General features: G+C 38.4%; 1 protein-coding gene across 1 annotated transcript; it reads right to left on the minus strand.

The window, feature by feature from the left end:
- Window positions 1-212: 212 nt before the first annotated feature.
- Window positions 213-3292, minus strand: LOC141596988 (putative TPR repeat-containing protein At1g05150). Its single transcript, XM_074417272.1, has one exon. The coding sequence runs from the start codon at window positions 2839-2841 to the stop codon at window positions 439-441; it is 2403 nt and encodes an 800-aa protein (XP_074273373.1). The 5' UTR covers window positions 2842-3292; the 3' UTR covers window positions 213-438.
- Between the last annotated feature and the right edge of the window lie 15870 nt (window positions 3293-19162).

Genomic DNA, 19162 nt, shown 5'->3' on the forward strand with positions numbered 1-19162 from the left:
CTATAGCTTATTGATGCACTGCACTAACACCAGACCATGATAACTAACTGCGGTTCTTTTGGGCCTTTGAATGAAACCAACCAACATTTTGATACCAAATTCCAAGCCAAATTGACAAGTTTACACTTCTCGTCATGTCGAAAGCCGCCATATGAACTTGGCAAAACTATATACTAAGTATTAGGAGGATGAATGTAAACTGGAAGAGTCGGTCATACCTAACAGAAACCTTCAATTACTTGTTTAATTGGATGGATTCAAAGCAAAAATCACACGAAAAAAACTAGAGAGAAAGATGGGACTATACATGGCACACAGCATCTGCACACACACATCCACTACCTACATAATTCACACCAAACAACTAATTCTACAAATTAACACGAAATTAAAATAATGCACAATTACCAAAACGCAGACTAGCTACACATTATTATTTCAAGATTGATTCTTTTTTGTACCAAAACATTTGAATTTATCTTTTGCTGCCTCTGTCTCACTATGGTACTCCCTGAATGAAAATTCATCTTGCTTAACATTTGCAGGCACTTTCCCCTCGCTATAGCACTGATTACATAAAACAAAGTGAGCTTTTGACTCCTTAAACCGAGACCCGGTGATAGGATACCGGCACACTGAACAAACATGATGCCCGTGACGAACACGATCACCGGTCTCCAGCTTCACCAAAGTGGACATAATGCCAAAACCCCATTCTGGATCATCAAACATCACAAGGAACTCCGTTAATGAAATAGTTGAACCATCAGTCTCTCCATGGATCTCAAACATCTCGCTTGATCCTCGTGATGGAATGTAGATGGCTCTCAGCATCTTCAGGTACCTGGTGGCATCTGACTTTCTTAACTGCCCGTTGCCTTCATTCACAGGTCGATACAATAGAGCCTCAAATGCAACCCTTTTTCTCTTGTCTGGAGGTCCCCCACAAATTGGAGCGATGATGGCATAAAACATACCGATATCTACTCTGCCATGACCCGATTCATCCAACACGGATAGTATCCTCTCATTTATAGCTTTAACAGATTCTTGAAATGTCTCTGGTTTCAGGAAACTAAGCATCTTTCGGAGCAGTCCCTCGAGGACATTCTTGCGGATAGTTTTCTCTGGAATACCAGTGCCAGAGAAAGACAAGGGAACATCATTATCAGTTATTTCTCTCTTCACAATATCCACATCACACCTTCCCAACCTCGACAACCTCTGAAAAGCCCTAATCTCAAGAGCAGTTGCCAACACCTGCCTAGATGTCGTCCTATCGCCCACAGTATTAAATTTCAAAGGATCAACAACAACAAAAGTGTTCTCACCATTAGCACTACCATTGGCCTTAACTTTCTTCTTATGGAGTTGCTTCATATGAGCAATGGCATCATGAACCTCAACCCTGTTGGTCATCTTCAACGCCTCTTTCATCGCCTTCTTCGCCTCATCAGACTCACCAGCACCCAACAATGACACAGCCTTATTAAGCTGGGCCCGCCAGTGGTTCGGCCACAAGGTTAAAACCCTAGTATACATCTCAGAAGCCCTCTGATACCTCCCCATATCCATATACAACCCACCCAAGTTATACAATGCGTCCACATGTCCAGGGGTCAAATCAATCGCCTTCTGAAACTCAACAATAGCCCTCTCATCATCCCCTAAAGCATGCAATGCTGAAGCCAAATCACAATGTGCATCAGCATAATCGGGTTTCAGAAATACAGCCTCTTCCAAAGCCTTAACAGCAGCCCTATACTCCCCTACGCCAAACAAGGCACTCCCCAAAAGCTTAAGAGCCCTATAATGAGTTGGATACAAAATAGCAGCTTCTCTATAATGTTCACAAGCACTTAAAATCATACCTTCACCTTCAAGTGCAATCCCTAAATTGACATGAATTTGAGGGAGTAAGTAAGCCCATTGATTCCCACCAGTCTCGGCTGCCTCGAGAGCAAGCTGAAACTCCTCCTTAGCTTCCCCAAATCTCCCCACAGCATAATAACAATTCCCTGCTCGAAAATGAGGCCTAACATCGACAGGTTGCAGCTCACAAGCTCGCTTAAAACTGACTAAACTCTCCTTAAACATATGATTCTCATACAAAACCCTACCAATTGCCATATGCCCATCAAATGCTTCCTCTCTTGACCTCGAACCGTCTGCTCTACTTCTTAAAACCCCTAATTCTTTCACAAATGTTACATAATCATGCCCTGATTCAACCCAATTAACCCTCTTATTCCCATTACCCTCTGAAATCTCCGACGACGGCCCGAATTCCCTCGACCAACCGGCATCCGAATACGCATCCGCAACATCACTCTTCAATTTCCCATCTTTAACTTGTTTCAACTTCAAATTCTTTATCAAAACCTCCAATTCATCCACCAATTTCCACGTATCATCGAACACAATCCCGTGATTCGGAGAAGCCGCCCACGACGCAGTTCTCTGATTCTTCACCGGCGCAACCTCGCTGCTGTCGCCACCAATTTCCGACGTGGACGCGGGGGCCACCGCAATGCCGCCGTCATCTCCAGCAAGGTCAAGGTTTAGCGCCTCGAAATCGCGGTCAACATCACCCGCACCATCATCGTACGTCCGCATAAGACCATCGTACGTTAACCCTTTATCGCCATTAATGAATTCGCTGTAAGTTCGGAAAACTTCATCGAGAATTGCGTTGATTTGTTCGTCGGAAAATTTAACCCTAGGGTTTACAGCAACGACAAGGGCTGCCATTTCGGCTCGATTAAGACCACCATCTTTATTCAAATCAAATTGCTCGAATATTCTCCTTACTTTCTCTGATCTCGACCCTCTTGTCGCCATTTCCCCAAAACTAGGGTTTTTCCCTTTCTACAATTTGGGGAAAAAACACAAGAAAAACTGAGGGTGAAATTGTGAAAATGATCAAGGTATGGATCTGAAATGAAAGGTGTGAAAGTTAAGGGGAAGAAATAGAAAAGAGAGAAAAAGAAAAGAAAAGAGAACAGCTTTTGTTTTGTTTCCCTTTATCTTTTTCTCTCTTTAATGTTTTTTTGAGTTTTTGTCTTTATGAAATGTGATGTCTTTGTCTTTGCTTTTCTGTTATTTGGTGGAAGGAATACTGAATAGGGATGATGAATTGATGATGAGGGTGATTGTAATTGTGGTAGGACCAAGTAAATTAGGGATAAAATCTGGATTTTTTCTATAAAGATGGGTTAAAAATTGACTAAATCAATTATCTTTTTTTCTTTATTGTCAATAGATATTCATTGATACGGATATATTCGTCTTAAAAATAAAACGGGTTAAGTGATACCCACTTTTATAGATGGGACAAATTTGACCCGTTTTAAGATTAAGATAAATATATCCGAGAATTAATGCTTGGTGATTTTGTTTCCTTATCAAGTGAAATGATGAGTTATCTGAGTATGGTAATTAGCAGAAATTAGTTTGGTGATGCAATCTATGGAAAGTTTGTATTTTATGTGTATCTCTAAGGCCTTGTTTGGATAGGAAAAAAGGAGGGAAAGGGAGGGGAGAGGGAAGGAGGGAAAAGAAAGGAAGGGGAGGGAGAATGGAGGATGTGATTTTCCCTCCAAATCTTGCCTATGTTAGCGGGGAAATAATTTGCCTTGTAGGAGAGAAATGGAGGGATTTATTTTCCCTCCCCTCAAAATCCCTCTACCTTCATTTTGCTATCCAAACAATGGATTTTTTATCCTTTCAATTCCCTCCCCTCCATTTCCCTCCAAATCCCTCAATCCAAACACACCCTAATGGAGTCTTTATTTTATAGTGGTTGGTTGGTGCTCTTAAGTGTACTAGTTTTAAACCGTGAAATTTATGCTCTGTTTTAAAATTTGTTTATACTTAAATTTTGATAATAAGTAAATATTTTATTTTCAACATATTTACGATTAAAATTCAGAAACTTTGACTTTCAAAAAGCAAATGAGAAGGTAAAAAGATGGAAGAAGTATTAAATAACGTGAATAACAGTTTTGCAATTAATTTTGTACTTTGTACAATAAATAAATAAATAAAAATTTAAAGTTTCATCTTCCCCATTAACAAAAAAAACTAAACATTATTGGTCTACATAGTATGTAGATATGTCAAATTGACCAGAATTGCAAATTTGTCTGAATCTAAACCGTTTTTCATGGTCATATAAACCTTTAAATCTTGACCCTCTATCCAAGACTAAGTTACAACAACTTGCTAATTTAGGACCAACACCTGGAGCTGTTAAATTCTGACCCGGCCTGAAAACATATCCACCTGATTTGTTTTTTCCAAGGTCAAGACCCTAAAATCTCAACCCGCGACCCTATTAACCCATACCCGAAATGACCCGTTAATTTAGGTCGAAACCCAACCCGAATAGATTGACCTGTTAAGTCACAGATGATTCAAGAATTTTATTAAAATATTAATATTTTTATATTATCTTTGAAATGATAATAATAAAATATTCCTTTTACTTTTAGTTACGAAAATAATTAAAAAATCAATATTATAAATTTTCGTAATCTTTAATAATAAAATAATAATTAAAATAACAAAATTTCTGTAATTGTGTCGATATAATTAATACTCCGTATAGTCATTTCATATGATTAAAATATTAATATTAAATATGTTTATTATTTTAAAAAATATTTTCTCGATTTAATAATAATGTAAAAAAAGACGTTGGACACTATTTTTTCCCCGTATTCTAACCATAATCCAACCCGTAATCTATATGACCCGACCTGTATTCTGACCCGACCTGTATGACCTGACTTGCGACCCCGCTCGTCCGACCAATTTGACAGGTCTACCAACACCCGTACGGCATGTGAGCTCAACCTTATATAAAAAGAGTAATGAAAAACTGTAATACCCGCCGTTTTGGGGACCCGTTGACCAACCCTTTGATCTTGGAGGACCCTAGTGAGAGATGTAAATAGGGAGATTCGCACAGTCAAAGACAAGAACTAAAACTCGATCAAATAGTCACTCGGCCGAGTAAGAGTAACTCGACCGAGTGCGGAGAATTCGGTCGAGTAGGTGCTTACTCGACCGAGTACTGGCTCGGCAGCGCGATAGTTTATATTACGCGGAGGTCGTAACTTATAACATTTCATACTATCATTTCATCTTTTCCTAAACCTAATACTCTATCTCTCCCTAACCTCTCATCTCTCACTACCCATCTATCGTCTTACCATGATCTAAACCCAGAAGGTAGATAGTCTATGCATGAGGTCGTCGAGTCGGGGTTGTCGCCCTCACCGACATCGGTTGTTCTACAAAGTGAGTTTATGATTGATTATCTTTTCTGCAGTAGTCCTTGAATAGCTTAGTGATAGGATACAATTTTTGTTGTAGGATACGATAAGGAGTCTTGCGTGATGTGACGATGGATGCGTTCTATGGTCTTAAAAAAGGTAGGGTTTTCCCTATTAAGTTGGCTTTATAATTAATTGTTTATTTATGGTTGATTGTTGGTATGTTATCGTTGATTGGAGATTGGTTGGTTGGTGTTGTTGGTTGGATGATTGGTGTGGGACTATGTCGGGAGATGGTTTCATGCCTATGTTTGACCCTTGTGAGTCCCGTCACAAGGGAGATGTGCATATTAAAGAGCTAGGATCGCTCGTTGCGATGAGCGGAGATTTGGTGGGCAAGTCTGCGGTCCCCCACTGGCGGTGTGGGTTACTGTGGACGTAGCCACCTGCAGGCCCGGTTCGATCTGCGGGCATGCAGCGGTCTTTTGAAAGCCACGCTCGGCGGCGTAAAAATGCTTTCGACCGGATCGTTTTAGATCGGTCGGTTTCGTCTCGGTAAAGGTCTCGAAACGATTACAGATGTTCGGAGTCGCCACCAAGCATTTGTGGGATGCTTGGAACCCGTTCGAAATCCACTTTATACCTCGGTCAAATCGAAGCACAAAGCAGCGTTTGACATAGGTACTAAAGATAAGGAAATCGTCCCTCTTTAGCATCCTATCTCTAGAATGACTCTCGTACGCCCTGGATAAGGTCGTCCACTATCCAAATTTTCTGAGTAAGAGGTGAAGGTACGTATTGGGAAGCCCTTTAATCAGACACTCAATCCCGCCCGCGGTAGCGTCCTCTACTGATCGATTTTAGTTGGTTGAATGCAAAAGTTGATAAAACAGTTTAAATGCATGAATGCGCATCCAATAATTTAAACCTAACATGTGAGAATTTTCTAAGTCGGTTGATTTAATCAAAGTATCAAGTATAAGATGTCGAGTTGGATTTATGGTTGATTTGCATGCAAGCCGGGAATTAAACATTCATTTACCGTATTAGGTTTATCGTGCATAACGTGATCCATTTGTCTTAGTAAAGCATTTTGCAAATATGATTTTGAATAAACAAATAGTCATCTGATCCGTCCTATATCCGGGCTAACCGGAGTCGGGATCGTCCTAGACTAATGCTGGAAAGGGAACAGGCCCTGTACCAGACGGCTACATGAGGCGCGAGCCAGCCGGCGGTGTAAAGGGGGCTCCCCTGGTTTTGAAAATGAGAATTGAAAGGCCTGTTTTAGGCGCGGGTCAACCTACGGTGATATGCCGTGTTCTGACCTTTTGAAAAACGTTTATAAAACGTATTGAAAAATGAGTATTTGACCCGATTTGTTGATTTGAGGAACGAGACTCGAATAATCATCATTATTTTGATAATATTCGGTGTCGGGTCCGACTTTGACAAACTTGACATGAATAGTTTTGAAAATGATTATGAACTAATTGTTTTAAGTTCATTTGAATGTAATTAGTCGATATTCATCATCGTACCCGGGTTAAAATCCGGCATGGTATGTGGAACCAAGGATGACTTTGTGTCGGTGACTAATATGCTTGTTTTGAAAATGTAAAGAAATGATGAAAGGCTTTAAAATACCTCCCAAAAATGAAATAAAAGGCTTTAAAATACCTTTTAAATGTTATTAACCAAATATTATCACCGAAACACGGATTTAACCGTCATGGTATGAGGAACCAAGGGTGGAAAATATTTTATGGTTAAAACAAATAAAATAAAATAAAAAGGTTCGAAAATATTTGAAATAGTAAAAATCGATTGTAAATATGAAAATGAATTAAAGGGAAATGACGAGAACAAACACGGTTGAGTTCTGACCTGGACACCTCATTGAGGCGCGGGCAAGCCGGCGAACCAAGGGGCTTCTGTCTCAGGCCAAAAATCAGTTTTGGCTCGTTTATTCCATGTTTTGGTTCATGTTATGCATGTTTTAGCATGTTATAGTCATGAAACAAATAAAAACATGATAAAAGAAGGTTTTTTACACCCTCATACTTACATGCTTGGTTATGGCGAGTGACCGACAAGTGTAACAACTCGTTTGGTCGGAAAAAACTCGGTTTAAAACCGTTTTGGTAAGTAAAAAGAGTGTTTTAAGATTAGTGACGGTGTAGTGGTCGAAGTGGTCGGTCAAGTGATTTAATGCACGATGACGGTACCAAAAAATGTGTAAGGCTTGTATTTACGATCGATAGGTCGTAAATACGCGTCGGATTGTGACTTAAGAAGTCGAGTCGAGAGTTTTAAGGGAGAAAAGAGGGGGCGGACACTCGCGTAAGTTCTCAAATGGGGGCATTTGAGGGGTATTTATATGGAAATGAGTGGTTGTGTGAGTTTTGAGCGACGTGGCCACCTGGGCTGCTCAAAGAGGCGCGAGCCACGTCGCGGTTCTTCGAGTTGTCCTGTCACTTTCACACAAGAGCAATCATGATTTGTTTTATCCTAGGATTTGTAGTCATATGTTTGGTACTTGACCATTCATAAATCCGGGAAATCTTAGCATAGAAGGCTTTGAATGTTTGTTTTTTGTGGTTGACTCGGTTTGACTCGTTGTTGGAGTCGGGATTTGAATTTTTGAGTCGGGTTTTGGTCCGGTGTCGGTTTTGACTCTAGTTAGTGTTATTGCGATCCCGTCGTCGTGCATTAAACACTCCAGGTATTTTTGAAATGTTTTATTTTCGAAATCGTTTTAAGTTTTCCGACGTAAAGTTGTACACAAACTGTCGATCAAACGCCGCGATTCCAAAACATGTTGTAGTTCGATAATTATTGGGTGTTTGTTGGAGTCTCAGCAGATACTGGGTATCTACAGAGCCCCCACTTTGACTGAGGCTTGGACAGGGCGAAAGTCAAAGTAGAGCCCTCAGGTTAATCGAAGATTACAACCCGGAGACCCGAGCGACGTCAAGGCGGCTCGAAAGGATTCGGGCCAAGGACCTGCCGTCGGGAAGGGCGACGCTAAGGAGACTCGAGGGTACGAGCCAAGGGCCTGTCGTCGGGAACAGTTTAGAGTCTGTCGACTATCCGTGGGGTCGTTTAAAGTCCGTTAGACTACGTACAAAACCTCGCCAACCATAAGAAGGAGTCATACCTGAGGCATCTTCGGATATATCCTTGCGCGTATGCAGACATAGGCTCGCCAGCTGTGGTGCGTATGTGAGGAGGGCTCGCCAGCCGCGATGCGTCGTAAGGCTCGCCATCCATGGTGCGTACTTGAGGAGGGTTCGCCAGCCGCGATGCGTAGTAAAGCTCGCCAGCCATGGGGCGTATCTGAGGAGGGCTCGCCAGCCGCGATGCGTAGTAAGGCTTGCCAGCCATGGGGCGTATCTGAGGAGGGCTCGCCAGCCGCGATGCATAGTAAGGCTCGCCAGCCATGGGGCGTATCTGAGGAGGGCTCGCCAGCCATGGGGCGTATCTAAGGAGGGCTCGCCAGCCGCGATGCGTAGTAAGGCTCGCGAGCCATGATGCGGTCGGTTAATGGACCGTGAGAATAGCCGCGTCGGATGGGCTTGTTTTGAAAGTAGCGGACTCATGATGCCGCCGTGGAAATAGCGAATTCGAACTGTTTTTGACAAGAGCGGGTTCCACGAGGAAGCCCCCTGTTGACATTTGGAGGAATAGTGAATTTGGAATCTTCACTATTCATTGTTTTTTTGAATTTGAAGTGGCGGTCTTGATCGTCCTCTATTCGAATTTTGAAGGAAATAGCAAATTTTGAATTTTGCTATCACGTTTGGAGTGACGGTTTATGTGCCGCCGTTGACATTTGAAGGAAATAGTGAATTTGGAATCTTCACTATTATGTTTGAAGTGACGGTTTATGTGCCGCCGTTGACATGTGTGGGAAATAGTGAATTTGGAATCTTCACTATTATGTTTGAACTGACGGTTTATGTGCCGCCGTTGACATGTGTGGGAAATAGCTTTATTTAATTTCCAACTATTATTTTGAAAATGACGGTTTTAATTGCCGTCGTTTGAAATTTGAAGAAATAGCGAATTTGAGTTTTCACTATTATTTGAAATTGACGGTTTTAATTGCCGTCGTTTGAATTTTGAGGAAATAGTGAATTTTGAATCTTCACTATCATTTTGTTTGTTTTTGAGGGGAAAATGGCGGTTTTGATCGCCGTTTGTTTGAAATTTTTGAAGGAAAATAGTGAATTTATATTTTCACTATTTGTTTTTTGTATTTGAGAAAATGACGGTCCTTAATATCGTCATTGAAAACTTGAAGTTTATTACGGGAGATTGGGCCAAAGCCCAAAATTCGCTGAATAGAGCAAGAGGAGGCCTGGTTTAGGCGCGAGCATCCTGGCGAACCAAGGGGGCTTCCCTATTTTCTGTAAAAGACGCGAGGCTTGGCTGCTCGTCATTCATCATTCATCTTCAATCCTTCGACACAAAATCCGCCATTAAAGGACCTTTGCTCACCTCCATTCGTGCTATCGACCATAATGTCATCTCAAGGTATGTATTTTCTCTTGAATCCATTTAAATTTGTTGGTCATTTGATAGATTGAATTAGGGCGAAAATTTTACCCTAGAAAATTGATTTGGGCGTTTTGATTTGGGCGTTTTGATCGAGCCCATTTCGAGTATAGGGGTGCTTTTTGTTGGAATATGTGTCCTCCGACAATAATGCGATCACAACTGTTGATCATGATGATCACATGTTTAAGTCTCATTTTAAAGAATACAATTGGGAAGTAATATTTTACTGTCAACTGGTCCACACATATCGGTAATGATTGGCTGACTAGAGTGTGACATTACTGTCGTGCGACGGTGGTGATCAGTTGATCCCCTTAGGTCATACCTAAAGGATAATACTCTTAATTGATCATTTAATTGATCGTATAACGATACGGGTTAATTAAAATTACTTAAAATTGACGGACGATTTTGGAAGTAATATTTACGTATCTCATTATAATCTGATTAAATAAGATACGGTCTAAGTAATCGAATTGTTTTATTACTTAGATGAAATTATTGTTTAAGGAAACAATTGCATTTAAATGAATAATTTATTATAAATACAAGATGTTGTGATTTATAATTGGTATAATATTTTGGTACAAGTGATTATGAATTACTAAGTCAATTTTGTATATGACGTATTTTTATTAATGCGTTGATTTTTAATATGTTAAAAATACATAACAATTTTACATGACATATGACATGTGACAAATTGACAAAGATAAAATGAAATCCATTTTATCTCTATATGGACCGAAATATTGGGGTGGTATTAACAATATATTATGTTAATTGAGTTAGTGGAAAACATGATCATTTTTCCTAAAGCTAGCCATGCAAACCTAGTGCCTCTTGTGAAGAGCACCAAGCTCATGCATTGGCCATTTCCCACCCCTCCTACCCGGTTTCCCTTGTAAAAAGGCCAAGGGTCTTTTGCTCTTTTTGGCTAATATTCACTACATGCAAAGTGGGTGAATTATTATTCATTCTAACATCATCAAAAATATTTTTAGAGAGATAAAAATATTTCTTCCTTCTTCTTCCTCCTCTTGACCGAAATCCCAAGAGGACAAAATATATTTTGGGTCATTTTATTTAAATTAATATTGTTCCAGTATTAATAATATTAATTTTGTTAAGAGTATATCTTGGGTATTATTCTTTGGGAGGGATTCTATACTTGAATCCTAGTTCATCCAAAATTTGGAAAGCTCAAGAACAAGTGAGTAGGAGAACTCACTTGTGCCCAAAATCCGAAATATCAATGTATGATGATGATTTCTTCTTTAAATCTTTTATTGTTTGCATGCATAAGATCATCTTTTAATTTTATGACTAAATTAAATTATCACATATATGAATATGTCAAGAAATGAGATATAGATTTACAACAAGCAGTATCAAGAGCCTTGGTTGTTTGCATGCAAATCGGTTATAGTTTTTCCGAGTTATACAATTAACATATAAAACTTGTAAATTTGTGTTATTATGAAATATCACGAAATAAATTATGCATGTTAAAGTTTCTGATCCTAAAATGTATTTAGGATATTTTGGTTAATTTATGGATTTTTATTGTTCATCTTATATAATAATGGCATTAAAAATGTGATTTTACGATTAAAATGTCATTTTCGGACTAAAATTAGCTAAACTTCGAATTTTCCAGTGATTTTTGGATATGTTATCACATGTTTTATTTTTAGATGACCTGTAAATTTTCATAATTTTTGGAGTTTTTATGCTCGAAATATGGATTTTTCATGATTAAAATCGAATTTAAATGAAAATTAGGTTAATATGAGATAAATTTCGAATCTGGTCATAAAAATTTAGTATGTTGTCACATGCAATGTTAAAAGATGTGTGTAAAATTATAGGCTATAATGAAGTCTTTATGCATGATTTATGAATTTTTGATGAAAAATAGCATAAATAGTGACTTAATTAGTGAATAATCGCTAAAACATACTTCATGACTAAAGAAAAACGTTACATGTTGCATTTTATTACCTATTTCATATCTAAAATTGAAAAGTTGATAAACATATTTTTTCTCATGTTTTTATGATTATTATTGATAAATCCGATAAACCACAACATAGTTTTTCCGATAAATATTTCAAAATTTTAAACTAAGTTATTGAACATTATGAGTGTCATGGTATTTTTCCAGAATGTTCAAGAGTTCATATTTCAAATTTTGAATTTATTTGAAATTTTTGTGATTTATTTGAAGTTTATAGCATTTTTATTGTAATTTTGGGTCCATTAATGAACAATTTTAAGAAATATGAGTTAATTATAGTCAAATAGTTAGTGGAGACTAATTTTGAGTCCTAAAAGGTTAGGGTAATTAACTTGTGCATAAATACGAATTTATGTAATCTATTGTGATTTTAAAAGGTTGAATCACGCAAATCCGTAAAAACCGTTAAATATACGATATTGGCTCCTTAAAGGCGATTTAGCATAAAATTGGGAATGTTCATACATATTATAATGCTGCATTTTATTTATGATTGTCATAATTTTGTTTTATGTAATTTTTGAATTATGTAATTTTACTTAGTATGGCCTTAGTTTTTAATTGGTATTACCCGAAATGTATGGGAATATCGATTCGGTTGTAATTTATTGTGATCTCGTATCACCGTTTTGTAATTTAATAGATTTATTTTATTTTAATTACAAATGTATAATAGGAAATTATGTAATTTGTGTAATTTATTTATTCCGGAGTTCCTTGAAGACGGTGTCACTCAAGAAGGCGATACATAAAGACGGTGTTACCTCGAGATGCGTGCCAAAACCGAAGTTCAAGGGACCAATGGAGTTGGTTTCCGAATATGTAATAGTTAATTAGATTTTCTATTTTAGGAAGGCCATACTAGGATTTATTTTATGTTTTGCATTTTATTTATATGTCGCATGCATCGCTAAATCGCCATAACTAAAACATGCATTGTCATTTTAATCGAGTATATCGACCGTGTCAATTAGAATTATCGTAGTTCACCACTTTAGTTCACTTAAAACGTGATAGATAATAAATTGACATGACCTCTCGCTAAAAATAAACAATTGAGACATAGCCTTACCAAAAAGTAGAAACCATGAAAACCTATTTCGCGAGGGAGTGCACTCGGCCATCCCGGGGTACAAACCTTGTTACGTAGGGGAAGTGGGTGATAAATGTCTATCCACCGAATTCATGTTGATGAAGGTTTCATCGGCCATCCCGTGCCCAAGTTAATGTGAATTTGGATCATGGACACATTTATTCGAAATTTGGATTGGCCTCAACGAAAGTATTCGTGACCGTAGTCGCATGTGTTCCGGGCTATAGATAAATATTAGAGTAATTTTATCGACCGAGAATTCTAAAAGTAAAATCGATTAAAGAGTTAGTCCACCGAGTTATATTGATAAGGGTTTCATCGGCTATCCCGTGCCCAAGTTAATATGAATTTGGATCTCGGAATCATTTATAATAGTTGGGTAGTGGTCACTATATAAATGCTCATATCTTGTTAATTTATTTACGAGTATGATTTAAAAAGACAAATGTTAATATTTCCTTTCCTCCATACTTGTAGTTCATTACAATGAATCCATCAAACGCTACCGCACCGATAACTATTGAGTCATGTCACAATGTTTTTGACGACGTTTGCTCCAACAATGATTTCGACACTACTAGAGAACTTTATTTTGGGATAGGTTCGGATGGAAACCTTAACTTCATCACTTATACTAGACCACCTACTAGAACTAGATCTCGTGTGAGCCGGTCTCAGGAAGACCGCCTCATACCATCTATAAGATCTTTGTCTCTGGAAGATAAAGATGCCAAAACTAGTGGGAGGTCAAGCAATCAAGTTCAAGAAGAAGGGAAAGAAAGTCAAAAACTTCAAGCAAGTTGATGATGAGTGCCATTATTGCTATTGCATGGGACATTGGCTTAGGAATTGTCCCGTATATTTGCGAAATATAAGGGAAGGAATCATCATTCCAAAAGGTAAAATTCTTAAGGAAATTTATGTTATTGATATAAATTATACTTCCACTACGACATGGGTACTGGATACCGGTTGTGGTTCTCACCTTTGTAATCATTTACAGGGTTTAAGAGACGTGAAGAGGCTTAGCAAAGGAGATGTGGATCTACGCCTTGGAAATGGAGCTCGAGTAGCGGCCGAATCCAAAGGAACTTATGTATTAGCTTTGCCTAACGGATTTGAGTTGTATTTACATAATTGTTTTTATGTGCCTACACTCTCTAAAAACATTATTTCAATCGCCATGCTAGACATGGACGGTTTTTGTTTTGTCATTAAGAACAATCGTTGTACTATTTCGAGGAACGATTTGGTTATATGCCAAGCTTCTTCTATTAATGGCATTTACATTTTAGAAACCTCGAATCCGACTAATGATATCTATAACATTCAATCAAAGAAACTCAAATCAAGTGACCCAAATGAAGCGTTCATTTGGCATTGTCGATTAGGTCACATAAAGGAGAATCGCATCAAAAGATTAATTTCGACTAATGTGATTACGCCATTTGATTTTCAATCATATGGAACATGCGAATATTGCCTTCTTGGCAAAATGACTCGTAATCCTTTTAGTGGTAAAGGGACACGAGCTAGTGAACTATTGGGACTCATACATACCGATGTGTGTGGACCAATGAGTATCACCGCTCGTGGAAATTATGACTACTTCATAACCTTCACCGACGACTTAAGTAGACATGGGTATGTCTATTTAATGAAACATAAGAGTGACGCGTTTGAGAAATTCAAGGAATTTCAAAACAAAGTAGAGAACCAATTGGACAAAAAGATAAAAGCACTACGTTCCGATCGTGGTGGAGAATATCTTAGCCTTGAATTCGATTCACACTTGAAAGGTTGTGGTATTATATCCCAACTTTCTCCACCTGGAACACCACAACTCAATGGTGTTGCCGAAAGGAGAAATCAAACCCTACTTGATATGGTTCGATCCATGATGAGTCAAACCGAGTTACCGAACTCGTTTTGGGGATTTGCAATCCAAACTGCAATTATATCTTTGAATAATAGTCCCACTAAGGCCACCGGAAAGACTCCATTTGAGATGTGGAGAGGAAGAGTTCCTAATATATCCTACATGAAAATTTAGGGATGTGATGCTTACGTCGATTCAAAGAATGACAACAAGCTTGCCCCAAGATCCGATAAATACACCTTTGTAGGTTACCCCTCGAATTCTTGAGGATACTACTTTTACAAACCTCAAGATAACAAAGTGTTTGTGTCTTGCGAGGCTGTCTTCTTAGAAAGAGACTTTATTTCTAAGAGACAGAGTGGGAGAAATTTTGAACTTGATAAAGTTCAAGAGCCACAAACCGAGGTAGAGACGCAAGAAGATGTTCCTTCGTCGTCTAACGCGGTTTTCCCTCCTCCACTAAGAAGAACGGGTTGAGTTATTCGCCATCCCGATCGATATGTGGGACTTATCGAAGAAGATGGAACACTCGATGTGTTGCTTTTAGAAAGTGACGAGCCTTCTACCTACAAGGCTGCAATCTCTAGTCCTAATTCCTCCTTATGGCTTGAAGCCATGAAGTCCGAAATGGATTCTATGCATGAAAACCAAGTTTGGGACTTGGTAGATTTGCCTAAAGGGGCAAGACCTCTCCAATGCAAATGGATTTTCAAAGTCAATAATGGCATAGAAGGACATGATGATGTCTACAAAGCTAGGCTAGTGGTAAAAGGATTTACCCAAGTCCAAGGTCTCCATTATGATGAAACCTTCGCCCCCGTAGCCATGCTAAGATCCATACGGATTTTGTTAGCGATCGCCGCATTTCATGATTATGAAATATGTCAAATGGATGTCAAAACCGCTTTTCTAAATGGGCATTTAGAAGAGGAGGTGTACATGATACAACCCGAAGGTTTTGTTGATTCTAAGAATCTTAACAAAGTGTCCAAGCTTAAGAGATCCATTTATGGTCTTAAGCAAGCATCTAGAAGTTGGAATCATCGATTCAATCATGTTATAAAGGAGAATGGTTTCACTCGAAGTGTTGAGGAACCATGTTTGTACATGAAATTTAGTGGAAGCAATGTTGTGTTCCTAATCTTGTATGTCGATGACATACTACTCATTGGAAATGATATTCCAATGTTGTCTTCTGTTAAGAAGTGGTTAGGTAACCACTTCCAAATGAAGGATTTAGGAGAGGCACAACGCATATTAGGTATCCAGATCCATAGAGATAGATCCAAGAGGATATTGGCACAAGTCAAGAATCTTATGTTGATAAAATTCTTCGACGGTTCAGCATGGACAAATCTAAAAGGGGTTTGGTACCTATGGTAACTGGGACTATATTGAGCAAGACTCAATATCCCTCCGAACCCCATGATGTTGAACGCATGAAGATGATCCTTTATGCTTCCGCTGTTGGATCAATCATGTACGCCATGATATGCACACGTCCTGATGTCTCGTATTCCTTGAGCATGACGAGTAGATATCAAGGAAATCCAGGCGAGAGTCACTGGATAGCCGTCAAGAACATCCTTAAGTACTTGAGAAGAACTAAGGATTCTATCTTAGTGTTTGGAGGAGACACCGAGCTACGTGTTAATGGATACACGGACTCGAGTTTTCAAACGGATAGATATGACATGAAATCACAAGCTGGTTTCATTTTCATGCTCAATGGTGGTGCCGTTAGCTAGAGAAGCTTCAAGGAAGCTGTAACCGCGGATTCAACAACGGAGGCTGAGTACATTGCGGCATCAGAAGCTGCCAAGGAAGCTGTGTGGATCAAGCAATTCATGGAAGGTCTAAGAGTAGTACCTACCGCCAATGATCCCATCACTCTCCATTGTGATAATAGTGGGACGATCTTCCAAGCTAAGGAGCCAAAGTCCGATAATAGATCTAGACATGTACTTAGAAAATATCATGTAATAAGAGATTTCATTGAAAGAAAGGAAATTGCGATTTGTAAGGTTGGGACGGATGACAACATAGCCGATCCGCTCACCAAGCCTTTATCGCAGGCCAAGCATGATGGACATGTTGCGTCCATGGGACTTAAACATGTACCAAGTTTATGTTAGATTTTGAAATGAAATAAAAGTGTTGTTTTTGTGATGTTCACAATCGCATTTGTCTTTTATCTTTTCTTTATACATTTTTACATCCAAACGGGTTGTAGTGACAATTGAACCCCGTTAAAGTGAACACGGATTAACATAGTATTCGCCCATAGTCACTTGTATGAGGTGACGTCTCGAAGTGACTAGAGTGTGATGCGATTGATGGCAAGTTCAAGTGCCATAGAGTCATATGAGAATGACTAGTCGATCACATAGGCAAACTGTTAGGAACACCTTGTCGGGCCTTATGACCGCTTATAGAGTTCTGGCAAATTTATATAGCGTGGTCGTGGCGAGAGCTACTATAGTATTCTAATGAGTTGATTCTTTTGACTAAAGACTATTCACCTAAGATGACACAGTTTCAGATTAACTTTGATTTGTGTTACTACGACCTTCGTAAATGGGGTCAAATGGGCATATTTTGGGTTATGATGGCTGTGGCTAGTCGAAGGGAATGAGTGCGATAGGAATTGTCCACCCCTAGTCAGGGTTATAAGAATATCTCAGGGCCACTCGAGGAGTAATGAACTGGAAATGCGTGGCCACGCTCGGAAGATATCTATGGTAGATAAATCCGGTCAATCAGTTATTCTCCAGATCGAGGAAACCACTCTCGATATGATCACTTGCAAGTACGACCTGGAAGACACCTTGCATTGAGTGGGAGATAGTAATAGGACAAGAGAATTGGTGACGCACACTTGTCGAGGACAAGTGGGAGATTGTTGGAATATGTGTCCTCCGACAATAATGCGATCACAACTGTTGATCATGATGATCACATGTTTAAGTCTCATTTTAAAGAATACAATTGGGAAGTAATATTTTACTGTCAACTGGTCCACACATATCGGTAATGATTGGCTGACTAGAGTGTGACATTACTGTCGTGCGACGGTGGTGATCAGTTGATCCCCTTAGGTCATACCTAAAGGATAATACTCTTAATTGATCATTTAATTGATCGTATAACGATACGGGTTAATTAAAATTACTTAAAATTGACGGACGATTTTGGAAGTAATATTTACGTATCTCATTATAATCTGATTAAATAAGATACGGTCTAAGTAATCGAATTGTTTTATTACTTAGATGAAATTATTGTTTAAGGAAACAATTGCATTTGAATGAATAATTTATTATAAATACAAGATGTTGTGATTTATAATTGGTATAATATTTTGGTACAAGTGATTATGAATTACTAAGTCAATTTTGTATATGACGTATTTTTATTAATGCGTTGATTTTTAATATGTTAAAAATACATAACAATTTTACATGACATATGACATGTGACAAATTGACAAATTGACAAAGATAAAATGGAATCTTTTTGATCTCTATATGGACCGAAATATTGGGGTGGTATTAACAATATATTATGTTAATTGAGTTAGTGGAAAACATGATCATTTTTCCTAAAGCTAGCCATGCAAACCTAGTGCCTCTTGTGAAGAGCACCAAGCTCATGCATTGGCCATTTCCCACCCCTCCTACCCGGTTTCCCTTGTAAAAAGGCCAAGGGTCTTTTGCTCTTTTTGGCTAATATTCACTACATGCAAAGTGGGTGAATTATTATTCATTCTAACTTCATCAAAAAATATTTTTAGAGAGATAAAAATATTTCTTCCTTCTTCTTCCTCCTCTTGACCGAAATCCCAAGAGGACAAAATATATTTTGGGTCATTTTATTTAAATTAATATTGTTCTAGTATTAATAATATTAATTTTGTTAAGAGTATATCTTGGGTATTATTCCTTGGGAGGGATTCTATACTTTAATCCTAGTTCATCCAAAATTTGGAAAGCTCAAGAACAAGTGAGTAGGAGAACTCACTTGTGCCCAAAATCCAAAATATCAATGTATGATGATGATTTCTTATTTAAATCTTTTATTGTTTGCATGCATAAGATCATCTTTTAATTTTTTGACTAAATTAAATTATCACATATATGAATATGTCAAGAAATGAGATATAGATTTACAACACTTTTAGTTTTCATTTTGGTCCCCGTTCCCGCTCCCTATGCTCAAAAAACGTGAGGGAGGTGGAGAAACCGTCTCATCTCATAATGCCAAGTTTATTTGCTTGGGTAGTGGGTCCCACTAGGTTGCATTGTAGTCGAGAAAGATCGTATTTGCCA

This window comes from Silene latifolia, chromosome 8 (assembly GCF_048544455.1).
Source record: "Silene latifolia isolate original U9 population chromosome 8, ASM4854445v1, whole genome shotgun sequence".
Taxonomy (NCBI): Eukaryota; Viridiplantae; Streptophyta; class Magnoliopsida; order Caryophyllales; family Caryophyllaceae; genus Silene; species Silene latifolia.